A 26,758-nucleotide genomic window follows, 5' to 3' on the forward strand; every position below is an offset into this window, starting at 1 on the left:
TCATACCTTTATTTCGTCCGAAGAGAACGGTATCATTTTTAACGTTCCTAACATTCGTCGCGAGTACGATTCGACTTTATACTGTAGCGGGTTAATTTCAGAAACCAGAACCATCGTAATATTCTTGGTCAATTCTCGGGAGTCGCGATTATTTATACGCAGACGAGCGTAATGTCCTTACCGTGAACGCTATGGAAGACAGCTTCGGACTTCTGTCTAGTGAAATATAGCGATGACGCGTGCAATACCATTTGAAAGATAGCGATCTTTGAAGTGCCAGTCGTGAACACGGCTAAATTACGCTCTTTGATATATAGGAAATCGTACATTTCCTTTGAGAATAATGGCCTTTTTCTACAGATTGTGATCTATAGTTTCGCGTTTCCATTCATTGTCTCAAACATGATCATTCTTCAATCATTCTTTTGTACAGCATTCTTTGCAATGATAGTTAATCATTCCAAGTAGTATGAGTCAATAGTTTCTTCTCTTCAGTTTAGATGCCATTTTACTGTTTTTTCGAAGCTTCCGGGGCTGTGTTTACGAATATTTGCAGAAATTGAATCAATAAATTTCTCCGTCGGGGATAGAAGATACGATTCGATAGTCTTCTCACCATGTTCAGAAGTTATGAAACTTTGGTAACTTGTAAAGCACGTACGAGAATATTTTACACAATTTTCCTGCTGCACAAATCCATTAGGAAAAGAAACATTACATCTAAAACTGTACGAACTGGAATGAAAGTATTAATTAATCCTTGTGTCGATACTCGCACGACGTTAGGCATTATTTATACTTCCAAGTGATACTTCTAAGTCTCGAGTGTAAAACAATTTCGAAGTAAAAATCTGTAATGATTTTTTGTGTACTAAAGTTAGACCCATCAAAATCGACAAAATCGATCGATGTGTCGTCTTAAAACGACTCGGACAGTGTTCAACACGAGCTCGATCTATCAGATCGATCATCTTGAAACTTTCGTTTCGTTTCTTCAATTTGCAAGTAACAAAATAAAATTGAGGAACAACTACACCGAGTCCGATTCGTACAATTTGAAACAAAAGGATTGCGTATAACGTGCGAGTACGTGCTGAGCGTATCACCACATGTTTGCTAATTTCCTGAACGTGGGAAAGCGAACGCTCCCTTCGGGGACCGTCGAGATACAGATTAATCGATCAGTCCAATCGACAACGTCAGTTTCGCATTTCATCGGAGCGTCGCCTAGGATCCTACATAGCACACAATTCGCTCCACACACCTAACTATCTCTCTCTCTCTCTCTCTCTCTGTCTCTGTTACGCAAACTGCATCTGTCGCATGACGATCGTTCAATTTTCTCGCACCTGGGAACCGCCCGACAGGGAGAACGGTTTGCTGCGAGGATCTGTACCATAGGCAGCCAGGTGCGACGAGGTCCTCAACTCGAAAGACAAAGACGGTGGGCTGCCGGTTCTCCTCATCTCGCTCTTGCGAATCCGTCATCGGAACGATAAAAGAATAGAAAATAAAAGCACCAAAAAGAAAAATTCGAAACGAAAGAAAGATAATGAAACCGAGCGAGATTCCGCGCCGACTCTCGTCTGCAAAGCGGGGGAGTAACGGAAGCGGATAAAAGCGGATGGAACGCGGCAGGCTGTCCGTCGACTTGCTGACGATGCTTTATATACCACTTTCAATATTCTTTTTTTCTTTTCGTCCGATCGAGGCAGGACTCAAAAACCGACCGAACGAACGAAAGCGAAAGAAAGGCGAACGAACGTACTATGCCGCGGCTTTGTGCAGTCCCAACACCAAACAAATATCAAAAGAAAAAAAAAAAGAAAAAGAAAAAAAGAACAAACTTAAGCAAAAACAAACAAGCAAACGAGGAACGATGTATCGACTGTTATTAATCTGCCTTTCCTTTCTTTTTTTGTAGGGGTAGGGCGTCCCAAAAGTAAGTTGACATCTCGAGCTGGTTTCTATATACTCGTCAATAATACCTTTTTCTTTGTTCTTCGGCCGCTCTCACACGCCCCCCAACAACCCTCTCAAAGTCCGCGCTTTTGTTCGAACTTTTGGCGGGAACGAGACTCCCGGTATCTCTGTTTCGATTCTCAGAGATCTCTCCGATCGATCCACCGTTTCGATGGAGATTCTCCGTCCTCGATACGTGTGTGTTCGTCGTTCGTGATGCTTTCGACCGTTTCTCGACCACGTTCCCAGCGGTTTCGGTTCAGGCTGACGCATTTTAGCTGCGCTCGGCCCCGAGGTTCTTGACCGTGCGGATCTTTGATCGTCGACGCGTCGCGACGCGACCAGAGAATATTTAACGGCGTCGCAAGGTTGTTGCTCAGCCGAAAAACTTTTCAGGCTTTTGACCGTGTTATACGGCGGCCGTTGCATAAGGGGTGTATGCAACTAATATAACTCGCGTCGGCTGGACGATTGCCAAACGTTTCATAAATATGTGTACGATAACGTAATACGGTTTATTCTTATACTTGAAGCTCCGAGGTGTTCGCTCGCGAGGAACGCGCCACGTTCCGAACTGATGCAATCTAATTAGCGGACTAACGGTTCGGCGGAAAGTGCACGGCCGTGTGTTTACGGCCGAGCCGATCCGCAGCGCCGTGATATCGCACCGTTAAAAAAACTCTGCGTTTGGCTATTCGTAGACTCGTGCTCTTTCTCGTTCGTAGGAGGTCGACGGAAAATCATTCTTTGTTTCTAGGTGAACGACAAGCTGGAACTTTAGGAATGTTCAGATCGAGATAGCGTTTCTCTTTTTTACATATGAACCATTTTTGTCTTTGCAGGATCATCTTCACAATTTGTCTATCTATACATGTTTCCACGTTCATGTTTAATTTATACATCTTTGTACGGAACCGTTTCCACAGATTTTTGTTAACAATTTATTCCTATAGTGTGTCTTACAGTCATTCTCCAATGTTCAAATCTTTGTTACCAATCTCTTTCTATAGTAGTGCTCATTGGCCACTTACGTTAAAAATATAATCGGTTCTGTCATAAACGTATTCCTTTAATGTTAAACGATCATTCTCTAATATTCAAAGAATTATAATATCTTTTCTCAGAACTGTTTGCACACATTTTTGTTACCGATAATCTTCCCAAGGTGTTCAACGAATTATAATTTTCTCTGTGTATTCACGTTTCCGCACTTATTCATGTTCGAAGAATTGATCTTTGTGCAAAATTGTTTCCACATATCTCTGTCACCAAAGTGTCCCTTCAGTGTAGAACAGTTATTTACGTTATGTCTGAAACCAAAGCGTAGCTTTCGCGTACAAAAATCACTTATATTCAAAGATTTATAATTCTATCCGCGTACGCATGTCTCCAGAGTCATCCGTGTTCGAAAAATTCGAACATCTTTGTCCGTGACCGTCTCCATATATCTTTGTCACCAGAGGGTGTTCCTTTAGCGTCCGCCAGTCACCTACATTCAAAGAATAGCAACATCTCCGTACAGAACCGCACACATATTTTTCCAAAATGTTTCTCCAACTACATTGAAAGCGTCGCATACGCGATTACAGGTGAATCTTAAGTGTCCACCAGCCCCTTATACAACATTCACATAATCGTTGCACGTTTATCTCCAAATTGTTCCTCGTGGTACCACGCACGAACCGTTGTTAAGCGGTAAAAATTGTCGATCTATTCCGTGAATGTTTAATGCCCAAAGTCTCGATCCTGCCAAAAAAGGACTCTAATCAAACCGTGACTCAGTGCTCGAAACAAACAGCTGACCCCCCAACCCCAGGAAACCACCACCGCCCTAAAGCACTCATGTTTTCTCTCTTTTCTCTGTCTCTTCTCGCTCCGCCCCCTCCCCCTGAACTGCCGGTGTTTTTCTTTTATTTGTCTCTCTGTGCCCCCCGCCCATGATTAATCACGAATTAACGGCTCCTCTCTTTCTCTCTGTACATATAATTACTACGTGTTCGTCGGGTGTACGCAGACACGCGTGCACACACAACAGACACACGAACAAACATCGGCGATTGTCTCGTTGATCTCGCTCGAGTCAACCACTTGGTGTCGTGTTTCGTTTCCTTTTTTATTTGTTGTTCTGTGTCCTGCTCGTGTCCAGGGCTCGTGTTGTTGTTGGATGTTGTACTTTTGTTTTTTATTGTTTCCGCAAATACTCGTGTCTCCCGACCCTCCGCCGCCCGCCAAAATGCCCAATCTCCGTCGCCGTCTCTGTGAAATCGCGCCATTATCTGTCGACCCTCAGCTGTGACACTGGTCTACAGGAATTCCCTCATTTTTCCAATACGGACTCAGAAATCGTTCGCCGTCGTCGCTCTCGATTTTGGAGAGATTTCATTTTGAAGCATTCAATCAACTTCGAGCATTTTTTCTGCTCTAATTGTGAAAGATATTGAAATCACTCTTGCATGGAAAGATTCTATCGCCTCTTCCGGATGTAACGGTATATTTTTTAATGAATTCATAAGCATTCTCACAAGTTTATACGAATCTCGAAGCGAGTCTTGTTGCGAGGGCGCTTCAATTTTTCTAGGATTTGTTCTGATTTAACTGTGAGAGCTGTACGAACGTTTAAATGTTTATAACGTTACATAAAAATATATCGTTGTAGTCAGAAGACTCTATAGAATCGTTCTACGTAAATCTCTTGTGCGTAACTTTTGCAATTCCGGCAGCAAAAGGTTCCTAAAATCACAAACTGAAACACAATCATCCTCGCTTCGATTGTGGGTGAAAAGGGTTGACTTCGAAAATTATTCAAATCTGTGCAACAGTTTTACAAGATAATTCAAAAATATACCGTTGCGTTTAGGAGAGTCTAATATTAATCATTTCCCGTAAGGGACGCTTGTCTAACTTTTGCAAATTGTGTTTGCTGAGATTCTCTGAACATGCAAACACAAGGGACAATCGAAATCACTAATTTTGTCGACCAGTGTACACGTAAACGCCCTGTCTCCCTTGTTCTCGATCTTTATGTTCGCAAGAAAAACCGAAACGGAGGGGGCCACTGAATTCGCCGAAAATCCGCGAAACTCGGCGCGGAGACCTGGCCGAATACTCATCGTCTCGGCCGTGTTCGTTTCGTAACGCCGTTGCATAACAGCTGGCTACGCTGCCAACGGTGTTGAACGTTGTTTATGATTTCGCCGTGAGCGAGAATCAGAGAATAAACTGACCGAGGACAAATTTTGGACGAGGTCCCGCGCGCACCTCGGCATTTTCTCCCGGCTTTTGTCATTGAACTCGATCGCCTCGGTGTTCAATGATTCGTGAAATTGTGCCTCGGCTCTGTTGTACGAGTCGCATCGGATCGAGTCGCGAGTAATAATCGTTGAACATATCGCGAGACATGAATAGGGCATTGCGATGATCGATTAAGACATCTTTCGATAGCATATTTGATGGCTCTGACCGGAATGTTTCTCTTCGGACAGTAATTCGGTAGCCCTCGGACGCTAATTTAATTCTTTGCACTCGAATATCTTTTCTCATGGCACACACTTTCACGTCTGACTGGTTCTGTTTCACAGAATCTGTATCGACACAGCCTCATGCCAGATTCTATTTGAGTACAGCAATTGTTCCCAACGCTGTACCATTTTATATTCTATTTGAAGCGTTACTTACTGCATCAGAAATAAATACATTACAGTTGGCCGAAGGCAATTTCAGAAAATTCTTCGAGTGCAACGGGTTAATACGTAATTTAATTGTCGTTCGATCGGAAAGACTTGTACGATGGCAGTCCAGATCGAGTTGACTGTTGAAAGAACGACAATGTGTCTATGGTTGTTACCAGACAGCGGAATTTGCATTTGCATTCCGTTGAAACAATTGATCGGAATTGGCACTTGCAGCGTCCGCGCACAGACGACGTTTCAGGTCATCTTTTGATAACTGCTATTGATAACTAGTTACAAACAGAACTGTCAATTAAATTGCACGTCGCGCTATTGGCACATAGACTGTCGCACCGATCTTTTCGACAGAAGAGCTACATTTTGTAAATTTGGTCTCCCTTTGGCGAAGGCTCTTCGACTGTAAGGTGTCTTAAAATTTGAAGGAACATCACGAAAAGCGATTGAAAGTTATTTCCGACTCGATTCGTCGACTGTCTAGGGGAAAGACAATGTGTCTAATTCAGTGGTCCCCAGAACAACTTCTGTCAACACTGTAAACTAGCCATATTCTTCATTTTCGACTGTGGCTTGTTCTTTCGACAATCATTGACAAACGCGACCGACGATCACTATATTGGGAAAAATGAAGAGGGAAATGTCTGACGAGAAGAAGATAGTGTCTCCTCGTTGTTCACCCTTGATCGTTGTCTCTGTCCGAGAGGAGATTCTCGACGCACAAATTTGAACAGTCAGCTTTGTCCACCGTCGAGACATATCAACGTGGATGTATCTACATGTTCCACGTAACAGCACGTCAGAGTATTTCTTTCGGGACGACGATCACTCTTGTTCTCATTGCTGTTCCGTTTTGTCCAACGTGTTGATCTCATACTCTTCGGAAACCCGCTGAAATATCGCTTCTGTAAAAACACGCTTAATCGCTTGTTTCTCGAGCGGCTTCGTATTTACCATTTTGACCGTTTTAATATTTGTCTCTTCTCAAGCTAAGCACTAAACGAAACCCCAGAAATCATTGATCCCGAGTCACATCAGACCCTCGAAGATCGAGCGGCTGGCCCGCCCGCGACGTCATCTTTAAAATTAGAGATCCTCTACCCTCGTTTCGTCGATCCTGGATTCGATCCACCGTCGTTTGAACCGGTTCGCGAATATCTCGGATTTTTGACGCGTTTCCAAACTCGCGAGACAAATGGATCATTCTTTTTCAACGCATTGGCAGCCGTCAGAAAGCTGTGGTAGCGATTGTCTGGGCGCGACAATGATAATGCACGCGGAGTACTCGTGGCGCAGCAATTATTAGACCGAGGATTCTTGTGCGAAGCGAAGAATTCCATTCTTTAATAAGCCATTTTCGCCAACTCATAAACGCACAAAATCTCTGAACTCTAATAATAGCGAAACTGTTACCAAAGAGGCGGCCAATGTGTTAACACGTTCACTGTCCCACGCATCGTTGAATAACGTTTATTTAAAACGCACGCAAGATCAATTTGTTATAATTAGATCTTTATGCAAAATAGAAACTGTGCCGTCGACAGCTGCAACAGAAAGGAGTCGGATAGAAATTTCTTTCTTTCTTTAATCATTTAAACGAGTTGGAAATTTTGATATTTTCATTGTTTTCAATTTGAATTTAATTTCAATTTACCATAAAATCCGCTGTGTAGGTATTACATCGAGATATTCAAAAAGTTCGTTTCTAAAAAGCAAAGGAATAAACCCTCTCAATTTTTCTTTCGCGTTGCAGTATTATCTGCACGACGCATCGATGTGCACATACGCTGATCAAACGAACGCGCTTATAATTATTCGCGATCAGCACGATGCTGTAGGAACGTAAACAAATCTCAGAAGAAGCCGACGAACATTGAAGTATTAATCGAAGACCGCAGTAATTTGGAATGGGGAAAAGTGGACAGTAATCGTGTTAATCCAGTCTCCTGAAAAACGCTGCAGATCGTCCGCGACGAAGTTATCGGCTCCCGGATCCGATCGGGAGGTTCGCCGTTCTCGAAACAAAATTTCGAATCGAGTGACCGCGTAATTCATGGATAAAACCCCTCATCAATTTTCCAATATCCCGACCCCGAGGTGGTCTAATAAATTCCTCCGGGGCCCGCAAAAACTCGCCGGTCCTCCCCTGTCCCCTGCCTCGCCCCCACCCCCCCTTTAAACTCATTAACGTCTCCAGCTGGCGTTCCTATTACTTCCTGAATTATACCGTGTCTATCTATCTTTGTCTCTCTGTTTTCACTTCTCTATCTCTCACACACTTTTGCCGCGCCTAATCTTCTTCTCTCCGTGCGCTTTGTACACTGATATTCTCTGTCTGTCCGTACGTCCGTCCGTTTGCGTGTCTGTCTGTCTGTCTGTCTGTTTGTCTGGCTGTTTACGTGTCGTTGGTGTGCGTGTGCGACGAAACGCAATATTATAAATATGTGTACGAAACAAAAACCTGACAAAAGACGTAACAAAACGAGGGCTTACAAAAGGATAAAAAAAAAAGAAAGAAAAGAGTAATTCGCCATCGAGTGAAGAGAGAGAATGGATGGAGTGTAATAAATAATGGAAAGTGGAACGTGAGAGTGGCGTACGGCGTTCTGGTTCTGGAAGATCTTGCGAGATCTCTCAGAGGACGAGGCGGCAGGAACTAAAGAGAGTTACTTTTGTTTTCGCTCCGGCCTACATCAGGGACTCTGGGGAGAATCCCGAGTTTATGAAGGTGAGGAGGGATCCCCGGTGATCTCGCGCATACGATGCATATGCATGTATATATTATGGACGGATATGTTTACGCGTATGCACGTATGCGCGCGGATACCATCCGAGATTCTCGCTCGAACAACGGGGCATTCACGTTCGTTCACGTCTATTTTTCCGGGCGCGAGCAGAGGCAGGAACAGAAGAGAAGCGACCTAGACGAACAGCTCAAGGAATACATTGCAGAATGGCGGAAGCAGAGGGCCAAGGAGGAGGAGGAGCTGAAGAGATTGAAGGTTCGTATTTCTTCAACTGATAATAGAGATCCGCGTCGAGAACAACAATTGTTATACTTGAAACGATCCGGCACTTCTTGTGCAAAACACCGGAGTGCCGAGAGCTTCCTTTAACACGTTCCGTGCCACGTGTACCATCGATGGTACACGCTTGCATGTTTACTTAGTGAACTGAACAAATTGTTTACAAGAAATTTAGAACCGAAGAATCAATTTCCATCACAAGAATGGGCGTTGATAAGTTTTTGTTACGTTGTTATGTGTACGAGAATTAATAATTGCACGTAATACATCAAGTTTTAGTAAAATATCAAAGTGTGAAGATTCGAGTAAAAAAAGCTCGGCACGGAACGTGTTAACTGCAAATCACATCTGTTTTGGCTCATTTATTTTTAGAGTCGGAACTATTGTCTTTTTTCTCTCGTTCTACAATTACGTAAAAATACGCGAGAAATAAAGCCACGAAAAAAACAACGAATTGTTAGATTCTCTAACACTTTATCTACCGGCGGTTTTTTTAAATAAATCACGTTTTAAAAAGTGTCTCAGAAACGATAAAAATTTCATTTATATTTGGACAAATTATTTGGATTGATATTACGCGACAACTTCTCTTTAAATTCTTATTTAAACAAAAAATTACCGAGCTTATTTTATATCCAGCACAATCATAACGAAAGCATAAAATCCTAATGGAAATTATTCTGGGAGTTTCTATGGAATTGTTCGGAACTAGATGCTCTACTCTTTTCCGGTCTAAAATGCTTATAAGGAAATTAAATTCATATATAAATTTTTTATAGAAACGATCGATATATAATTTTATTAAAATAAAATTTTATATTGTTTATATTTCCATTTTTAATTAAAGATATGAGGATTCATGTGTAAATTTACAGAAAAATTAGATTTCTACGTAAATTTGTAACATAAATTATAAAATTAACTCAACTAAAATATAATATTATTATATAATATAATTTCAATATAATTTCAATATAATAATAATTTCAAGTAAATTAAATTTCTATATAATTTCATATAAAAATAATTTAATACATGATCTCGTTTATCGAAAATAAAATTTTATACAATTATACTATATTACGTGGCTTTATTCGTCACTTTATCCTTTGTTCTTCAGGAGAAGCAAGCGAAACGCAAGATCACTCGCGCGGACGAGGAGAAGAGATTGGCCCAGAAAAAGAAAGAGGAGGAAGAGCGTCGCCAACGTGAAATCGGTAACGTTCGATACTTTATTCTGTTTCGGAGACAATGCATTGACATTTTTACGTTTTCCCTTGGTATCTTACAGAGGAGAAGAAACAACGCGACATAGAGGAAAAGAGAAAGTATGTTTCGTTCTTTTTGTGATTCGATGAGTTCTTTCGGGAGTGTTGTTAATTGAATGTTGATCTGTTCAGGCGTCTCGAAGAGTCGGAAAAGAAACGCCAAGCTATGATGCAAGCGATGAAGGACCAGAGCAAGAAGGGACCGAACTTCACCATCACTAGGAAAGATCTGGCAGTGAGTATCCTTCGACGAAACAAAGTCTTTCTTCTCCACTAATTACAGAAAATGGAATTACCCGACCTCTATATTTTCAGCTTTGCAATTATTCCAAATATGAAAGTGGTAGCAGCAAATTCAACCCTCTGTTTCCTGTTATTTAAATTTACTTTATTTTTCATAATTTACAAAGGGGATAAAAAAATCTGTATTTCTTACAAGTCTATATCTACTCTAAAAATCTCCACTGCAACGAAATATAAATAATATATCCATTTTATTCGTACTATAAAATTCGAAAATAATATCTTAATACCGAAAATAATAATTGCTTGCTTTACATTTTAGTCTCACAATTTGCAATCTTCAGCACATTTTTGCACACAGTCTTCAAGCTTTCTAACATACAGCTGATGTTTGGGGAATTAAAGAAACCCCTCGTAGATTTGAAGACATAAAAACCAGCTTCTAGCTGCACCCTTACATGACGTTGTCTTTTATAGGATTACACGGGTAATCTCAGAAGGACAACAATGTAAAATAACAACAACGAAGGTGTATCTGTTCAGTGGTAATTAATGTTGTTAATTTCCCGGTGTCGCGCAGGGCAACCTCACGTCGGCGCAACTGGAGCGCAACAAGACGAAAGAGCAGCTCGAAGAGGAGAAGAAAATCTCGCTGAGCATCCGTATCAAACCCCTGGAAATGGATGGTTTGGCCATTGAGAAGCTCCGGTCCAAGGCTAACGATCTCTGGGACACTATAGTCAAGCTGGAAACCGAGAAATACGATCTGGAAGAGCGACAGAAACGCCAGGACTATGACGTGAGCATTGCTGAAACCGGCACTCGAGAAACTCCCCTCGAAACTGTTGCCATTTTTCCACTATTTTTTAATCTCTTTAGTACCTATTCGAGTACCATTGACACAATATCTCTGTCAGGCGAACACACTGCGAAAATCCCAGAGAATCGGATTTGTTTAATTAAATTCGAACTACAGAGATAAATTCCTCGCATTGCGACTATGACTTCTTCGTCTTCAATCATTTTTATTCTGCAAAGAAAATTTCTATTTAGTTTATCATTTATTTATTCGTAAATATTGATAGGAGAAGCTCGAAATCATATTTCGAGTCGATAGTTATCTTGATTACGTTCGTATTTAATACTTGAACGGCGAGGCTCGGGTTCACTTGAACCCAGAGCATAAATATTGTTATACGACTGCATAGTTTCTGACAATTAATTTAGATTTTCCACGTGCTTCATCAAGATTTAGGAAAGACCATCTATGGAAAACAAGATAAGGGAAAACTAACGCGTCCAGAAGAAATACTTTGAAAGATACGTTGACAAAGATAGATAAATACAATTATAAATGATCCTGAACATACTCGGTTATATTTTTGTCGTGGTGATCCGCCGTTGGGGTGTTAATAGACTCTGTGGAATGTTCGTCACGGTTCGTAACGTTAGAAGCAAGGGTAATAATTCACTAAGAGGATAATAATCCAGCTAGAGTGTATTCCCGCTTCCATTATCGATCTTCAGAGTCCAGAAAGTTAAAAGTGGCAGCAGTGCAATATCATTAATATCCCCGCGTTATTCCAGTGAAGAGACGGAAGATCTCACGGCACGATTAATCGTTCTCGATGCATTGCAGCTTAAAGAATTAAAAGAACGTCAAAAGCAGCAACTGAGGCACAAGGCTTTGAAGAAAGGTCTCGACCCTGAAGCCCTCACCGGCAAGTACCCTGTAAGTAGACTCCTAAGACCTAGCCGGAGATCGAAATAAACCCTCCTCGGCAACAATAAAGCTATTTTCTCGGCGCAGCCCAAGATTCAAGTCGCCTCCAAATACGAACGCCGCGTGGATACCAGGTCCTACGACGACAAGAAGAAGCTCTTCGAGGGTGTAAGTATGCCTTTCCTACAATCGATCCAGTCGCTGATTCTTCGAGTGCCCGGGCGACTCAAAAATTCGATTTCCATTCGCGAATCCTGACGCGACCCTGGCGACCCCTGAAATGATATCAATGGTTCGAAAGAAAGACATCGATTCGTTATTCGTTAAAAAGATTTCCCTGCAACCGAAGAATTTAGAGGCATCCAGGTATATAACGCAATGCCAGAATACTTCAAGCGTTCGTTAAAGTCGGCGCAGCGGGAAAGTTGCAAGAGAAACAACGTATTCTCTTGGAGAGCTGTTTGAATTTTCGTGAAAAACAGGTCTGAGGTCTAACGCTTACGAGAATTTTGTAGAACATGTTTTTAGAGATTGAATTGGCATGATAGAACGGACATTAAGTTACGGTGGTAGATTAAATTGTTACTGATTTGTATAATAAATATAGAGAATTACGCGCGTGTGCTTCACTTTAGATTGATCTATTTATATTTGTATTGCAAATTAAAAAATCGGGGCATCAGATATCCTATCCAACTCCAGAATTTTGTCTTAACGTACATTTTGAAACCCTGTCACGCGGATGGCAAAAGCTATTGTTAGACTTCAGAAATTATGTTTCCAAAAAGCAGAATTCGAAATCACTGTGGAGCCAAGAGAAAAAGTTATGAATAGCAAAGAATAAGCGACAGAGCTCGTTTTAGGCGAATTAGTATACTAGTAGCAAAAGAAAACAGAGTACGATTGATCAGTGAAGAATATCGAATTGAATCGCAGGGATATGACACGCTTCTAGCGGAGTACAACGAGAAACTGTGGAAACAGAAATCAGAACAGTTCATGAAGCGCACCAAAAGTGAGTCCCATCGAGCACTTGTTAGTGCACCATCGTTTTGCTTGCGTTGCTGATTGACATCCCTACCCCCCGTTTTTTGAACAAGCCCCAACCAAGATTGTCGGTACGATCGTGTTTTTAATTCGTGTTGGACCCCCATTTACCATGATAGTGGTTCTACATCACAGAAAAACAATTTAGTACAACACACCCGCATATCGTATCTCGCCCCGATGTTTATCATAATTTATTATCGAGGCGCTCACGAATAGGGCATTCCACGATTCCTATAGGTTCCGCGATCGATTTCATTCTAATGTTGTTCTCAGACGCGCTGGACGCGCTCATAACTTGATGAAACTTAAAACAGTAGGAAGATTATGCAATCCATGAGCATTGTTTAAGAAAGTGACAATTCACTATTTCGATTCTATTCCTTGCCACACGATGCAGACAATTTTCACTGTTCGAAGATTCGCACTCGTAAAATAAACTTCGCGATAGTACTATAAGAATCTTTAATAGTACGAACCTGTGTTGTGAGAAAAAGAATTTCTTGTCCTGGAAATAGCACGTTTTGGTTGATTTGTGGAAACGTTCGTCAACATCGCGTTGCAATTAATATTTCTGGTGTTCATGAAGCTAGGCGAAGATGCCTGACAACAAGATTGCAAATCGTCGCGAAAATCCCCATTTTCAGGACATAAAATATGACATGAATATTCTGACATAAAATGTGTATATATATGATTGTAAATATGTACATAAGAAAACGTTTCTTACATCGTCCACGATATTTTCTCGGAGATCCGAAGTCTTCACGGCTATAAGTTACGGTTTGTCGATGAATGGCTTCTCAATGATGCTACACAAATTCCAGTTCACAACACAGATCCATTTTACATGGTGCCTCTACAAGAAGCAGCATCCTCGCGGTAGATGTCAGAGAGTATGCTCACACCCACACGCAACCACTCGAGACTCGTCGCAACAACACAGACACCGGTTGTCAAGTGACTAACGTTGAGTCTGCGTAACTGGAGAGTACATAGATTAATGTAACAAGAGTTCGTCATTAACAATCGTCGGGCTAGCTAACGGTGTCCTGGTTGGCGCTCGATACACCCCAACCAAACCCTTTCTGCAGCCCTTCTACGCCCCGTGAGCCCAGTTGTCGAAGCGATACAGTGCCCCGGAAAGCCGTGATCTCGAAGCTGGTTCCAGTCTACGCATATTACCGGTCCCATAAATACGTTCCGATGGCCCCGTGTTCCCCATTCGTGAGTTCGTTATCAGTGACTCGAAAACCGAGCAGAGGGTCCGGACGAGTGTCCCATGTGTGACGATCTATCCTAGCATGCGATTTCCTCCGTTGATGTTCCAGGGCCTGACCGAGCAACAGAAGGAGATCATAGAGAAGCAATGGACTCAGCAGAAGGAGCAATTCCTCGGTCGCCAGAAGAGTACGTATGGAATCGTTGACGAGCAGACGCCTATGCAGGATTCCGCTAACTTGGGAAACGAAGTTAACGGCCGGAGAAAGATACTTATTTGAGAGTCGAGACTCTTTTGGTACAGGCAATTGGATAATCTTCGAGAATATATGGGGTGAAATTAGGATGAAGGATGGTGGGGGAAATTTGGGTAACAGAATCGTGGATAGAGAAATTGAAAACGGAAAATTTAGGGCAGATCTTAGAGGAGAAAGTTACGAAGGAATTTCAAGGGAATAAATTGTAGAAAGATTTGGAAGTGAAAATTGAGGGGAAGATTGAGAAAATGGGGTCCTAGGAAAAATGTCGGAAGAAGAATTTAGGGAGCCAGATTCGGGTAACGCGGTTTAAGGGAGAAGTTCGGGAAAGGAAAATGTGAAGAAAATTTCGTTGTAGGAAAAATTTAGCCAACAGTGTTTGGGGAGTTTGCGAGACAGAGCCATAAAAAAGTGAAGTTCGAATGATAAAGCTTAGGAAGAGTTTGACAAATGAAGCTATGGAAAAGGGACGGGATCGCATGGAAATGTATAAAAGAGAATGATGTAAAAAGATACGATCGAAGGGAATTCGATAAGGAGATTTGCGGGAGAATCGGGGAAATGTAAAAATTGGAAAAAGTCGAGCAGAAATAATTGACGGAGGATTGCGCAAGAAGAAAGCCTTGTCGGATCTTAACGTCTTGCGGCACGGAGGATTTATGGATCGGAGGTGGCTGGTTCGGTATACTGGTCGCTTTTATCGGTGCAGCTGAAAGATAGTAAAATACGCGGGCGTAAAAAGCGTTCCGCTGTATCCAGCGTTTATTATTTCACGTATCCGCGTATGCGTCTGCTCGGATCGCAACTCGCGAAGCCTGACCAGCCGGAGAGCATTCTCTGTGAACTGGGTCAGCGCGGTGTAACCTGGTCGCAGATAGGTATACTTGGTCGGTTTCGCATGGGCGGAACGCGTTGAAAAAGCGAGGAGCGAAACATTCTGTGGAATTGGTAACGAGCGATGGCGGCTTTGATCTTCGATTCGCTGCGCGATGAAAGAGCGGCAGCGTCTCGCAGTTCATTTTTGCATTAGAAGGCTATAGAGTTCTTGCTAAGTTACTGGGAACCCTAGCTGTTTAGGATGATCAGAGTATTAGCTGTTTAGATTGAATGCGGACTGCGGATTCGATGCATTTATGACAATAATGTTTCAGTTAAATACAAGATATTAAAAACATTTAAAGAATTTAAAAATACAGTTGCATCGTTTTCAACTCGGTAAAACTATTAAGAAACGAAATTAATGTCTATGTAGCTCCTGCATCTTATAGTGCAATTCCTTTTTTGTAGAAAAACCCGCAGTTTAATGATCAGAGCCTTAGCTGTTTCAAATAAGAGGGAATCTTAGGTGTTTAAAATAAGAGGGAATCTTAGGTGTACAAAATGAGAAGAGTCTTAGCTGTCTAAAACGAGAAGAGTCTTAGTTGTTTAAAATGAGAAGAGTCTTAGCTGTCTCTAGAACGATCAGAGTCCTCGCTATCATCGCCGAAGCTCCGACAATGGTCGCGTTTCGACGATTCCTAACGATCTTTGTTTTGCAAAACAGCGAAGTTGCCGAAGTGGTTCGGAGAGAGGCCAGGCAAGAAACCTGGAGACCCCGAGTCTCCGGAGGGCGAAGAAGACGTGAAGGCTGCGGCTGAGGACGAGGAGCTCGAAGAGCCACAATTCGAAGAGGAAGAAGAGGAAGAAGAGGAGGAGGAGGAGGAAGAGGAGGAGGGTGGAGAAGGAAAGGAGGGCGAGGGCGAGGAAGAGGAGGAGGAAGAGGAAGAGGAAGAGGAGGAAGAGGAAGAAGAGGAGGAGGAAGAGGAGGAGGAAGAAGAAGAATAGACAGCTCCTCTCGAACGAATCGGCATCTAACCACCAATTCAATCGATCGATCATCAATCAATCTCGAAACATCCTTCGAACCATCGAATATAGTCGTGGCGGCAGTAGAGGCAACAATGGCGCGCCGTTGTCTCAGAATCCCATCGTTATGGGTCCCTTCACCGTTATGGCAGTGGAAGTTCGACACCGGAAGTCGGACGTCTGCGCGCCGTATTTCTCCGCGAAGGACCCTCACCATAACGGCGAGGATTCCGGCGAGATGAAACACGCTGTTACTACTTACCAGCTGTTCTACTACCACTACTACTTCTACTACTATTATTCTACTACTTCTATTGCTACTATAATTATTATTATGATATTGTACAAAAATACACGCACACACATTATTAAAATAAAACGGTTTATCGTATAACGGCGTCTCGTTACACAGTTCCATCTTTCCTGGGGGCCGCAGGGGATCGTGTCTCGTTATGATCAGACATGCACCGGATGGACCAGATGAATCGGATCAGCTGAATATTCTCCATATTTCACCTATCAAGTGACTAGTCCGCGACATTAAAGCCTCGCATAACGTCATGCATGTTGCTCAATAACTTTTCTTAAATATTTTGTACGCAATTATATTTTACTTATTTCTTCGGTGCCCATTAAATTGAAACATTACGTTACTTAGCAAACCATTTAATAATAGAGAAAGACGATAGACAACTTTGGTCCAGATTCTTAAATCTCGCGGGTTACTTAAAGGATTAAGATTTTATGAGAGAAATTCATGGCAACTTGTGCCATTTCAAGGCCACGAACACGCGATTTTTATAAGCATTATTTCAACATTTATTATAAACAAAAGATAGTATTAGATAGCTATTAAGCAAGAACGATCAAAGACGTAATTTTTTTATTTGTAACTAGCAAACTTAGGAGTAAGTTGAGGTCAGTATGAAATCTTTTACAGGTTAAAAGAAAAATATCTTGAGGGATCACCTTGAATTCATATTTAAAAAGCGACTTTGAAACTATTTGCTCTGTATGTACCCCTTGAAAGAGGATAACTTTGTTGAAGATGATCCCATTTACCAGAGACACCCCTCATACATTATTTTGCAAGGAGTGATTTGAATTCCAGATTATAATTCAATCATATTGAACAGAGAGAGAGAGAGCATGTTATATTAATTTTATCCACGCGTTTTATTTGCTTCATTTAATAATACTTCATAAATTCAGTTGAAACTTTTTTATTTATGGAGTTGCATTTGACAAATGTTTCGTAATTCCAGCTAAAACGGTTTAATTCATTTTTACAAACTTATCGATGCAAATTACAGCGCACATAAAGCCTAAATCGCGCCTTCGTTTCGCCGAGAAATTTTTAATAACGGTGCCAAAAGATCCGCGGATAAAATATTTCCGTTCAGATCTTTCGATAGAATTTTATTTATTCCTCCCGAGACCAGTATCGATCGTAAGGAGGTACGTAATGGTGCATAATTACAAAATAAAAAGGAATTTCGTTTTAAAACTTACAGATCGTGGGTGGTCGAACAACTTCCGGCGAACTTAACCTTGCCGGTATCGTGTCGGAAGTGTTGCCCATGAAACACGATCGTGTACCCGCAAAAATGATCGTACAACGCTTTTCTCGACGCGATCTATTTTTGCCGTTCCCCACTTAACCTTTCGTCGATGCGATATTCCATTACGGGTGCAACGTGCTGCTTAGGAATCGTTGACGTTTCTTGAACGATCCAACAACAGTAGAGAGTTTCCCTTTAATCTTCTCCGAAACATTTCGTTCCAGTTGTTTCAAAAAAGAATACACCGGCGCCGAGTAACCGCGAGTACGATACAATCGTGCTATATCGATCGATTTATTAACCTTCCGCAAATACCCAGCGAACGTAACGACACCTCGGATTCGCGCCAAAAAGGTGCGAGACGTTCAGGTGTTTGCCAGCAAATGTTCCGCTTCGAAAATAAGCAATACTGCGTCGGCGTTTAATGATAGTCACGGGAATGCCTAGTACCTTAGCAGATTTCGTAGACAAGAGAAATATTTCAGAGTTTCTGATCAGAGTGTCCATTGTCGAGTCGCGCGCCGTCTAGTCATGCTGATTAAAACGTTGAAGCGTGAGAGGTTAATGATCATTCAGAGAAAGAAACGTTTCGAGCAGTCGCTAAGGTAATCCTATTTTCCTCCATGGTTCGTGAACTGTAAAGTATGAGTTGCAAATGTTACGAGATAATTGTTATTCGGCTTTTTAACAGTATCGTGTGAACGTTTTGCGTTTGTGAATAGTTTCATTGTTCCCTCGGCCGCGGGATAGAAAAATTGGCGAACGCCATCTGTCGAAAGGAAATCATGCAAATCTACATGTTAGGACCGCGGTCCGTTAAAATTCAAGGCAGGCCTCGGCGACGGAACAATGACGCGAACCATGGTGATGGAGAGAACGCTAGGCGGTTTTCCGTTTCTATCTCACTCTTTCCCACGGCCATACTTCCGTCGGCAAAACCTGTCTCTCTCTTTCCCCTTTCAACTCGCCTCGCTCCGACCGACCCAGCAGCGAGTGACGGAACCGATTCGATGCTTCACGTTCAAGAACAATTGTTCCTGCACATGTTCCCGTCTCGCGGGTTATCGGATGCGCGCATACAGCCGTTCAAAGGTACGTGAATAATTGGGATTTTTAGTATTCCTTCGTCTAAGTTCTCCTACGAATATCTATTAACAGTATCCCGGTATTATTACATTTATTTATCCAATGCAGACGAATAAATATTACGCATTTCCGATTTTTTATTTACTGCTTTTGAAACTGAATGCCGCCATCCTCTGGAGTCAGGGTTATATGTATGTCTAGTTTCTAAATTTGTAAATAATTTTGTATAAATAGACGAAGATCAGTACCTATGTTTGTGTCAGTTTTATTTGTGTAGGCACGAGTAACTGCATTCGCTTGTGCTACAGCAGTCCTCGAACTTCGCGCGAAATCAAAACAAATATTTTTGAACATTTTCCAAGAAGCCTGAACACAAATCGAAGGATACGATTACTCATTGGTAAACTTCGTGTAATACATTAAGAATAAATCTGCGTATGTAAACATATGCACGTGGTCTTTTCGCAATTTAACGTGGTCTTTGAATCTCATGGGTGTGAGCAAAATTCTTTACTCACATCTCATACTGCATCTTGTATATTTTCAGTAGCTTCATTTGTTCAACCGTCAGACGACACTTGACTGTCTGTGGCAAAGTTGTCTCCTGGAAAAGTGAAACTTTCTTTCTGTAACTTTAGATTCTTTAGCTCAATGATTCTACTTTAATACTTTCATCGAATGATAACAAGTTTGATAATCAGAAACAAGAAATTATATTAGTTGTCTCGCCGCACAGATTTATTCACCACAATGTTTCTCTTCGAACAAGAAGAGAGTTCCTGACGGCAGGAACAAACTCGCCAATGTGAAGTGACCAATCGGGGGACGGTCACGTGACTCGATGAGCTGCCCTCTGTGTCATCTTTTTAAATTATCTAATGATTTTAGTATCCGCAAGCACGTTGTTAAATAAGGATCTGTCTCGCATTGCGTGAATAAATCTCGTGATTAAGAAGTGGTGTGAGTGGGAATAGCTTGGGTTTGACACACGGTAGGTACGTTTGCCGTTAACTTTGAAGGTTGAAAAACATTCATCACGCGGACGTAGAAAGAAATTTATTTATTGAAGATATTTTGCATCAATGTTAAGTTACGTCATCGTGACTTGATCTTTTGATGAATATTGAATGTTCTTTTCTCAGCCGACACAATGAGACACACATTGCAACGGAGAGTGGCATCAAATAAAAATTTTGATTCTTATAATTAGACTGCGGATTTTTATGTAATACAAATATTGTCTGCAATTGCAAGAAATGGAAACTGTATAGCAAAGTTTACTCATTTCTTTAATCATTTAAACAGATTTAAAATAATACACTGATATCATCAAATTCTTTTATTCTTTTCCTTGTTTTAAGTTGGAACCACGCAACTTTGCCACGAACGTATAAAATCCGCAGTCTATTGATAGTACAAAAGCAATTAAGAGGCTATGTTTCTTAAATTTACGTAAACAAAAGTCAACGAAATACATTTGCATCTTCGCTTTCAGCAGCGAGTCTGAAACGTTTTCAAAGATCACATAAGCGATTTTCAAGGGTTAACCGAACCTCCCGCCATTGTTTATGCCGTATCGAAGGCCAACAATCTCGCGATTCTTGCACGCATCCACCTGGTGGTCGCGAGAGTGTTACTCCCATCACTAGCGAGCGACCGCAACTATTTATAATGGGCAGTCGGTTGGCTCGAGTCTCGCGCGTTCTCTCTCGTTCTTTCCCGCGCCTTCCCCATTCGTTTCTCTCCGTTGCTCTCTTTCGGGGCACAGTGGTCGTCCTTAAGCTCGGTTAATAGTGTCGCCAAGCATACGTCCGAGCGTCAGAGACTGTCCCTACTCTCTTACCTGAGAGAGTGGACCGAAATAGAGCCAGACCGCGAGAGAACGGGAGAAGAGAGCCGGCGAGTTGACGCGACGCGGCGTGCGTGCGTGTGCCCCGTTCGCGAACAATAAACAATAACAGAGGCCGTCGCGTGTCACGCGAGACAGGCGTTCAGAAAACCGTGTCCGAGACCTGTTGCCGTTTTGTCGGTCGTCGAAAAAGATCCCGCTGGATGTCGCGCGAGTATGTGTGCCCGGACGAAAGTAGTGTATCGTCGTTGAAACGTTCGTTCCGAAGCGGCGAGCCGCGGGAACACGGGCCCGTGTGTCATGGCGGTGATCGCCGCTCGGAACGGCCACGTTCGAGCACGCATAGCTGCGACATGGAGAGAAACAGAGCAAGAACGAGGAGCAGCTGACTACGAGACGGTCCGGACGACAGGCAACAACGATCGATGAGGTGAGTCTTCGTTCTGTGATCTCGGAAACGATCTGGCCGCGTGTGACAGATTGTGGACGCGGGTCGCCGCTGTCACGCGATCTTGCTGTCGCGACGATCCACGAATGTTTGAGCATTCGTTTCGCGGAGATCGCGAACGAACCTCCCACTGTGCTTCACGGAAATTGACGATTTCTGTCGAGCCGCGACCGAACGCATTCGTGTCGTGTTCGTGACGCATTCGCGATCCGCGATAAACGGTCGGGTTTTACCGGTCGCTCGTGAAATGGCGGGAACATTTGCCGGGCGCGACGGATGGCTGAAACGGATACAGGATTCCCACTTTTTGTAAGATCGCCGATGATTATTTCGACGCGGATATTTATAAACATGGTTCGAAGAAGTTTCGCAACCTTTTTTATCAGTTATGTATGAACTTACTGCGTGTGGTACTTTTTTTAAAAAAAGAGTTCTTGCGTATTATAAGTTCCAATTAGAACAGATATAATAGAATTCTTAAGATTGAAATTTTTCGCTTGAATAGAATTAAAACTTTTATATAATGTTGTTACATCTATAATAGTATACGATAATTATAAATAATAGTTTTACTTGTGTTATTGTATACTGTTATAGATTTATGTAACAACATTATATAAAAGTTTTAATTCTATTCAAGCGAAAAATTTCAATCTTAAGAATTCTTTTATATCTGTTCTTGTTTTATTGGGAATTTTTTAATAAATGTTCTAGAAAAATAATGTTCAGTTTCTAAAATACCCGTTCGACGAGAACATTTGCCAAGTGGTAACGATTTTTTTTTAGTCCTAATGATGAGGCATCGAGGTTCGAAAAAACGCACGACAGTCACAGACATCTGCGCTAAAATAATCGTTAGCCATCCTACAAAAAGCGAGAATCCTGTATTCGGATTTCAAATGGTCTATTGAATAAGAGTGCTACGGTTTTGTTGGAACTCGATGACAAGTGTATCGGATGCACAGATTGGCCTAGAAGTCACTAGACCATTTGAGATTCGATTACAGGATTTCCGCTTTTTTTGCGAGTACGTTGACGATTATTTCATCACAGACGATCATAAGAGTGCCGAGTGTTTTTTGAAGCTCGATTGGAAAGTAGAAACGAGAGTATAAATAAATCAGTGTATGACGCGTGTTTATTGTAATTGAGCGTATCAGCTGAATTTATTTAGCATTACTTTGCATATCTCACATGTTTTGCACTGATCTTTTAAGGCCATATGCAAGATATAAATGCATGTTTCTTTAATGTGAATTATATCTTTGTTAGAGGCGTTAATAATTGGTTTTTCAGTACAGTCTTCTAAGGCATGTTATTAATTAATTCTTTAGTATAGTTCTCTTTTAGATTACAATGTGGTTTTATTATTATTATTATTATTATTATTATTATTACTATTATTATCATTACTATTATTATTATATAAGCAGTTCAAGTGGTCGTTACGTCGATGTAGTATGGGAATAAATTGTGTTTGATATTTACGTTCGAATGAGATATATCTGTCGTTTATAAATTAATTTTAATTGATTGAAAGTCGTTGATTCAAAATGCTTTTAGCTGATTGTATTCCAAATTATTATTATACGATGGCCGAATGGCAAATGTCATATAACTGCAGTATATTTTCGATACATCAGTGATTTTACATTTATTATTAATATTATATTGCTTCTATATATTGTAACGCGGATAATTTTCAACTTGAACTTCCCTCGTAAACAAAGTTGAAATAGTTTGAAGGCCTGCGTCTATGAAGGCCATGTACATATACAGTTTTCTCTTTTCAACCAAGGTCTTCTCGACCTTGAAATAACCTTGAGTAATGCTATCCATTCTGTGTTACCTTTAATGGCGGAAATAGTTTTGATCTGAAATTATCCGCGTATATATCTGCGTGTGCCAATCTCTATTATATTTATTTCCATTTTACATATTTTAATCGCATAAACATCCGCAGCCTATTAATAACAATAGATCTGGCTTAGTCGTTCTTATCGATGTTATCGTATCGGCCGTATCAAACGATAAAAAGAAAGCATTGTGTTATTTAAAATCGAGGGGAAAGGTTGGCTTCGATTCATTATAACAGTCCTTGACTCCATCCTTACGTTCACTTCTCGGTTCGAGGTTAAACCAACAGACCACGGAACTCCTAGAATTTCATATTGTCATTAGGTAGACGCCTGAAACGTGCGTTAAATCATTAAAGGCGACAATCCGTGTTACACGCAGATTATTGATTTATTACAAGAGCTGCGCCGTTTCTGATCCTTTTTTAGCACCCCACGACGCGGCGCGGAGCGAAAGGTTCGAAACTGTTTTCGAGTCGGGGTAGGACTAAACGGTTAACCTGAATTTAACATAACTGCAAATGCATGCGTTCATGAATAAATTCCTGTGCGCGATTTAATACTCGGACACGATTCGTCGGCCACGATTCTAATGAACCTATGAACCAGAAGGGGCTGTTAATTATTAATCACCGATTCTGTTTAACCGATCGCTGATTTATTATGTTCTGCTTCTGATCGTCATCCCCTTCCATCGTATTCATCCCATAATATTCGTAATTTTGAATTAACTATTATGCGCATTTATTTATTACACAATAAATTACTTCAATTTGTAATTGTTCCGGTGGTTGAGTTATCTAATCATTAGGATTATGAAGTAGGATTATTCTAACAAATGTGAAAATTTTATTTAATCCCGAGAAATGTTATCGTACATCGGCTATATTTGTCTGTTTTGTTACGCGTACGAAATTCGCAGTACAATTTAAAATTGCCACGCTGAATTGGAGATTTTATTTACGGCAGCTAATAAGATGCACGTATATACAACGTCAACTTCCCGACGTTTTCTATACCGCAGATAATACTTCACTCCCGCGGTCGCGCGTAATGTTTAGTCGATGATTCAGAGGATTTACTCTGTAATACCGAGAAGGCCACGTTTTCATTCCGGGCAATTGTTGCGTCTGCAGCGTCACTTGCATAGGCTAATTTATTACGTGCTTGTTATTCAGCCCGTGTACGCAAGTGCTTTTAATTATAACCGGATTCAAGTTGACATTTTTAAACGGGGACAATTGCAGCGCGGCTCGAGGAACGATCGCCGTCATTCCATTCCGGTTCGATTCGAAAACTTCGAACGATTGCTCAACTCATTAAATCCGGATCAACTGTTCATCGAATGAAAATCGAAAACTTTCATTTAAACATATGTACTATATTTGGTCAATTTTAAACGATTAAATTCAACGAGGTTGCTTAGAAATTCTTTTTTTTTACTGCGGAATAATGATTCAAGCTAAAATGTGAAATTTTAATTTAAATATAATACACTTCGCCGCTTTAAAACATTTAGGGAAATTGCATGAAAATTGCAATTTTCCTGTCCAGTAATGATTCAAATTAAGATATAAAATTTCAATTTGAATATAATACATTTTTCGCGTGATTTAAACGAACAACTTTAAAGAGGATAGTTTCAGTGAAATTAATCCGTAGCGTATAGAAGGGTTCTCAAAATCAGAGAGACGAATGAAAATGCTGTTCCGTTACCGAACGATTTATCGAATTACAAAAGAAGACTCACATTTCAATATAATACTTCGTCGATCTTGAACAAATAAATTCAGAGAAATTGAGATCTCTCCGTAAGCGTTTTACAAAGCTGCGAACATTAAATCAAAATTCTTCCTTGTTGCCCAATAATCGTTCGAATGAAAATGTACAATTCCTATCTCGGTGTAATATAATTGGCCAACTTACGAACGATAGATACCGAGAAAGTTGGCTCATGAGAGAGTTTCAAAATCTGTTACCGACTGGTCGGTCGGATTAAAATATAAAATTTCAGTTTGATTTCAGTGTACTGTTTCGCGGCCGAGAGACCCTCGTCCTTTCTGCTCGGCTCGGAGTTAAATCTCTGAATGTCCGTATTTAGAACTCTGAATAGAAGTTCGTTTCTCCCGCTCGGCGGCGGTTTATCAAATTAAAGTATACGAGCTTCATTCCGTCCAGTTTAATGGAAAAATATTCTGGACCGTGCACATCCTCGCCTGTCCCTCGTGAATATCCTTCCGCTCCTCTCGGCTCCGGAGTCTTTTCAATCGTCTAGTCCCCGTATCGCGGCCTCCTCCTTATTCGGGATAAAAGCGCATACTTTCTCTGTGCGGACGCAGACGTCGGCTGTATGAATTCGCATCGAAGCTTCCGTTATCCTACTTTCGAGTTCAAGTCGAGACGGAGGAAGCTTTTATCGCAGATTATTCTGTACTACGCTCTTATATTCTCAATTTCCGTGTTCCGTTTTCTTCTTGGGACTTGCGACTTTCGATTCTAACATTCCCAATTTCCGGTCTCGGTTTTCCTTCAGCTGCTCGTTACTCGAGGCTGTCACGGCTTTCGGGTGCCTTCGAAGGAACGCGACGAATGTTCTCTGATACTTTTAAATGTCACTTCCACGAGAGAAACGGTCCTTCTCGTCGCGTCGCCAGATTGGGCGCACAAAGCGCCCTAGAAAACGAACAAGGGAGCCGAAAAATTTCTATGGCTTGGCCTCGGGGTGCCACTTATAGAGTGCTGGCAAGGAAGTGTGCCAATTGTAGCGAGGATTCAGCAACGAAACGTTGCGAGCGTTACTTTTGAGTGCACTCCAGTGAACACGATTATAACATGTCCATAAATTGTATCGTGTGACAGAAACGTTTACAAGGAATTTTCGATTTCAACAGAAATGATGGAATTTCGCTTGACCGAAATTTTAAGACATTATCACCAGAGACAATTAATGTTAACGAAGAATGAAGAATGGCTTTTATACTCCAGTGGACAAAATTATAAGACGTCCATAAATTAAATTATAATATTATATTATATTAAATATTAAATTATAATATTAAATTATAATCAAACAAATTTTCAATAATACTCAATAATACTTACAAGAAATTTTCAGTTCGAATGGAAGTAAAAGAATTTCCCTTGGCGAAGATTATATTAGACTGTCATCGAAGACGATGAAACAATTAATTGGAGTTACTAAAAACGTTCTCAATAATATAGACATGGGATATTATTTAGTTTAATGTGATCATGACACCTTGTTTGGTTATGATTAGACGAAATTGAACGAAACTTCTAAGTTACTTCGATGTTTGGCAACGGATGCGGACAATTTTTATTTCACGTTAAAATCCGCAGTCGACTTGTAGATAAAACCTGAAATTCGAGTTTTCATCGGCACGGAATTGCGGTTCTTCGAGCAGAGAAATAAGGCAAAATGGGACGACGATAAAGATAATTATTCGCGGAATACGATCAGAAGCAGAACACCGTGACGGTTTTCGTGCGTACACGCACTTGTCCGTCTACGAGGGATTAAAAGTCAACGGATCGTTGCACCGTCCCGCAATTGCAGGCGATTGCCCATGATATGGCCCATATAGATTGCAAATTGTTGCGTAATAATGCACGAGACTCATAAATACGTATTTCCTGTTATTGCGCGTTTGCGAGTTAACAA

General features: G+C 41.2%; 1 protein-coding gene and 1 long non-coding RNA gene across 12 annotated transcripts in view; one reads left to right on the top strand and one right to left on the bottom strand.

The window, feature by feature from the left end:
• Positions 1-16,669, top strand: part of TpnT (troponin T, skeletal muscle) — a 28,904-nt gene extending 12,235 nt beyond the window's left edge. For 4 of the 9 annotated variants that reach the window (XM_033471853.2, XM_033471856.2, XM_033471854.2 and 1 more), the window contains 11 exons: positions 1,925-1,942; positions 8,343-8,373; positions 8,543-8,647; positions 9,792-9,888; positions 9,963-9,999; positions 10,072-10,174; positions 10,763-10,981; positions 11,822-11,914; positions 11,993-12,073; positions 14,284-14,362; positions 15,974-16,669. In XM_033471853.2, the coding sequence (XP_033327744.1) occupies positions 1,925-1,942; positions 8,343-8,373; positions 8,543-8,647; positions 9,792-9,888; positions 9,963-9,999; positions 10,072-10,174; positions 10,763-10,981; positions 11,822-11,914; positions 11,993-12,073; positions 14,284-14,362; positions 15,974-16,254 (1,144 nt within the window). In that variant the 3' untranslated portion in view covers positions 16,255-16,669. Of the gene's footprint in view, positions 1-1,924; positions 1,943-8,342; positions 8,374-8,542; positions 8,648-9,791; positions 9,889-9,962; positions 10,000-10,071; positions 10,175-10,762; positions 10,982-11,821; positions 11,915-11,992; positions 12,074-12,841; positions 12,921-14,283; positions 14,363-15,973 lie in introns of all 9 variants that reach the window. The other 5 variants (XM_033471855.2, XM_033471858.2, XM_033471861.2 and 2 more) reach the window with 2 other exon arrangements.
• LOC143260012 (uncharacterized) overlaps positions 1-19,858 on the bottom strand; it is a 45,816-nt gene extending 25,958 nt beyond the window's left edge. For 2 of the 3 annotated variants that reach the window (XR_013034111.1, XR_013034113.1), the window contains exon 1: positions 19,442-19,858. This is a non-coding gene — a long non-coding RNA (uncharacterized LOC143260012). The remainder of the gene's footprint in view (positions 1-19,441) is intronic. The other variant, XR_013034112.1, reaches the window with a different exon arrangement.
• Between the last annotated feature and the right edge of the window lie 6,900 nt (positions 19,859-26,758).

This window comes from Megalopta genalis, chromosome 9 (genome assembly GCF_051020955.1).
Source record: "Megalopta genalis isolate 19385.01 chromosome 9, iyMegGena1_principal, whole genome shotgun sequence".
Lineage (NCBI taxonomy): Eukaryota > Metazoa > Arthropoda > Insecta > Hymenoptera > Halictidae > Megalopta > Megalopta genalis.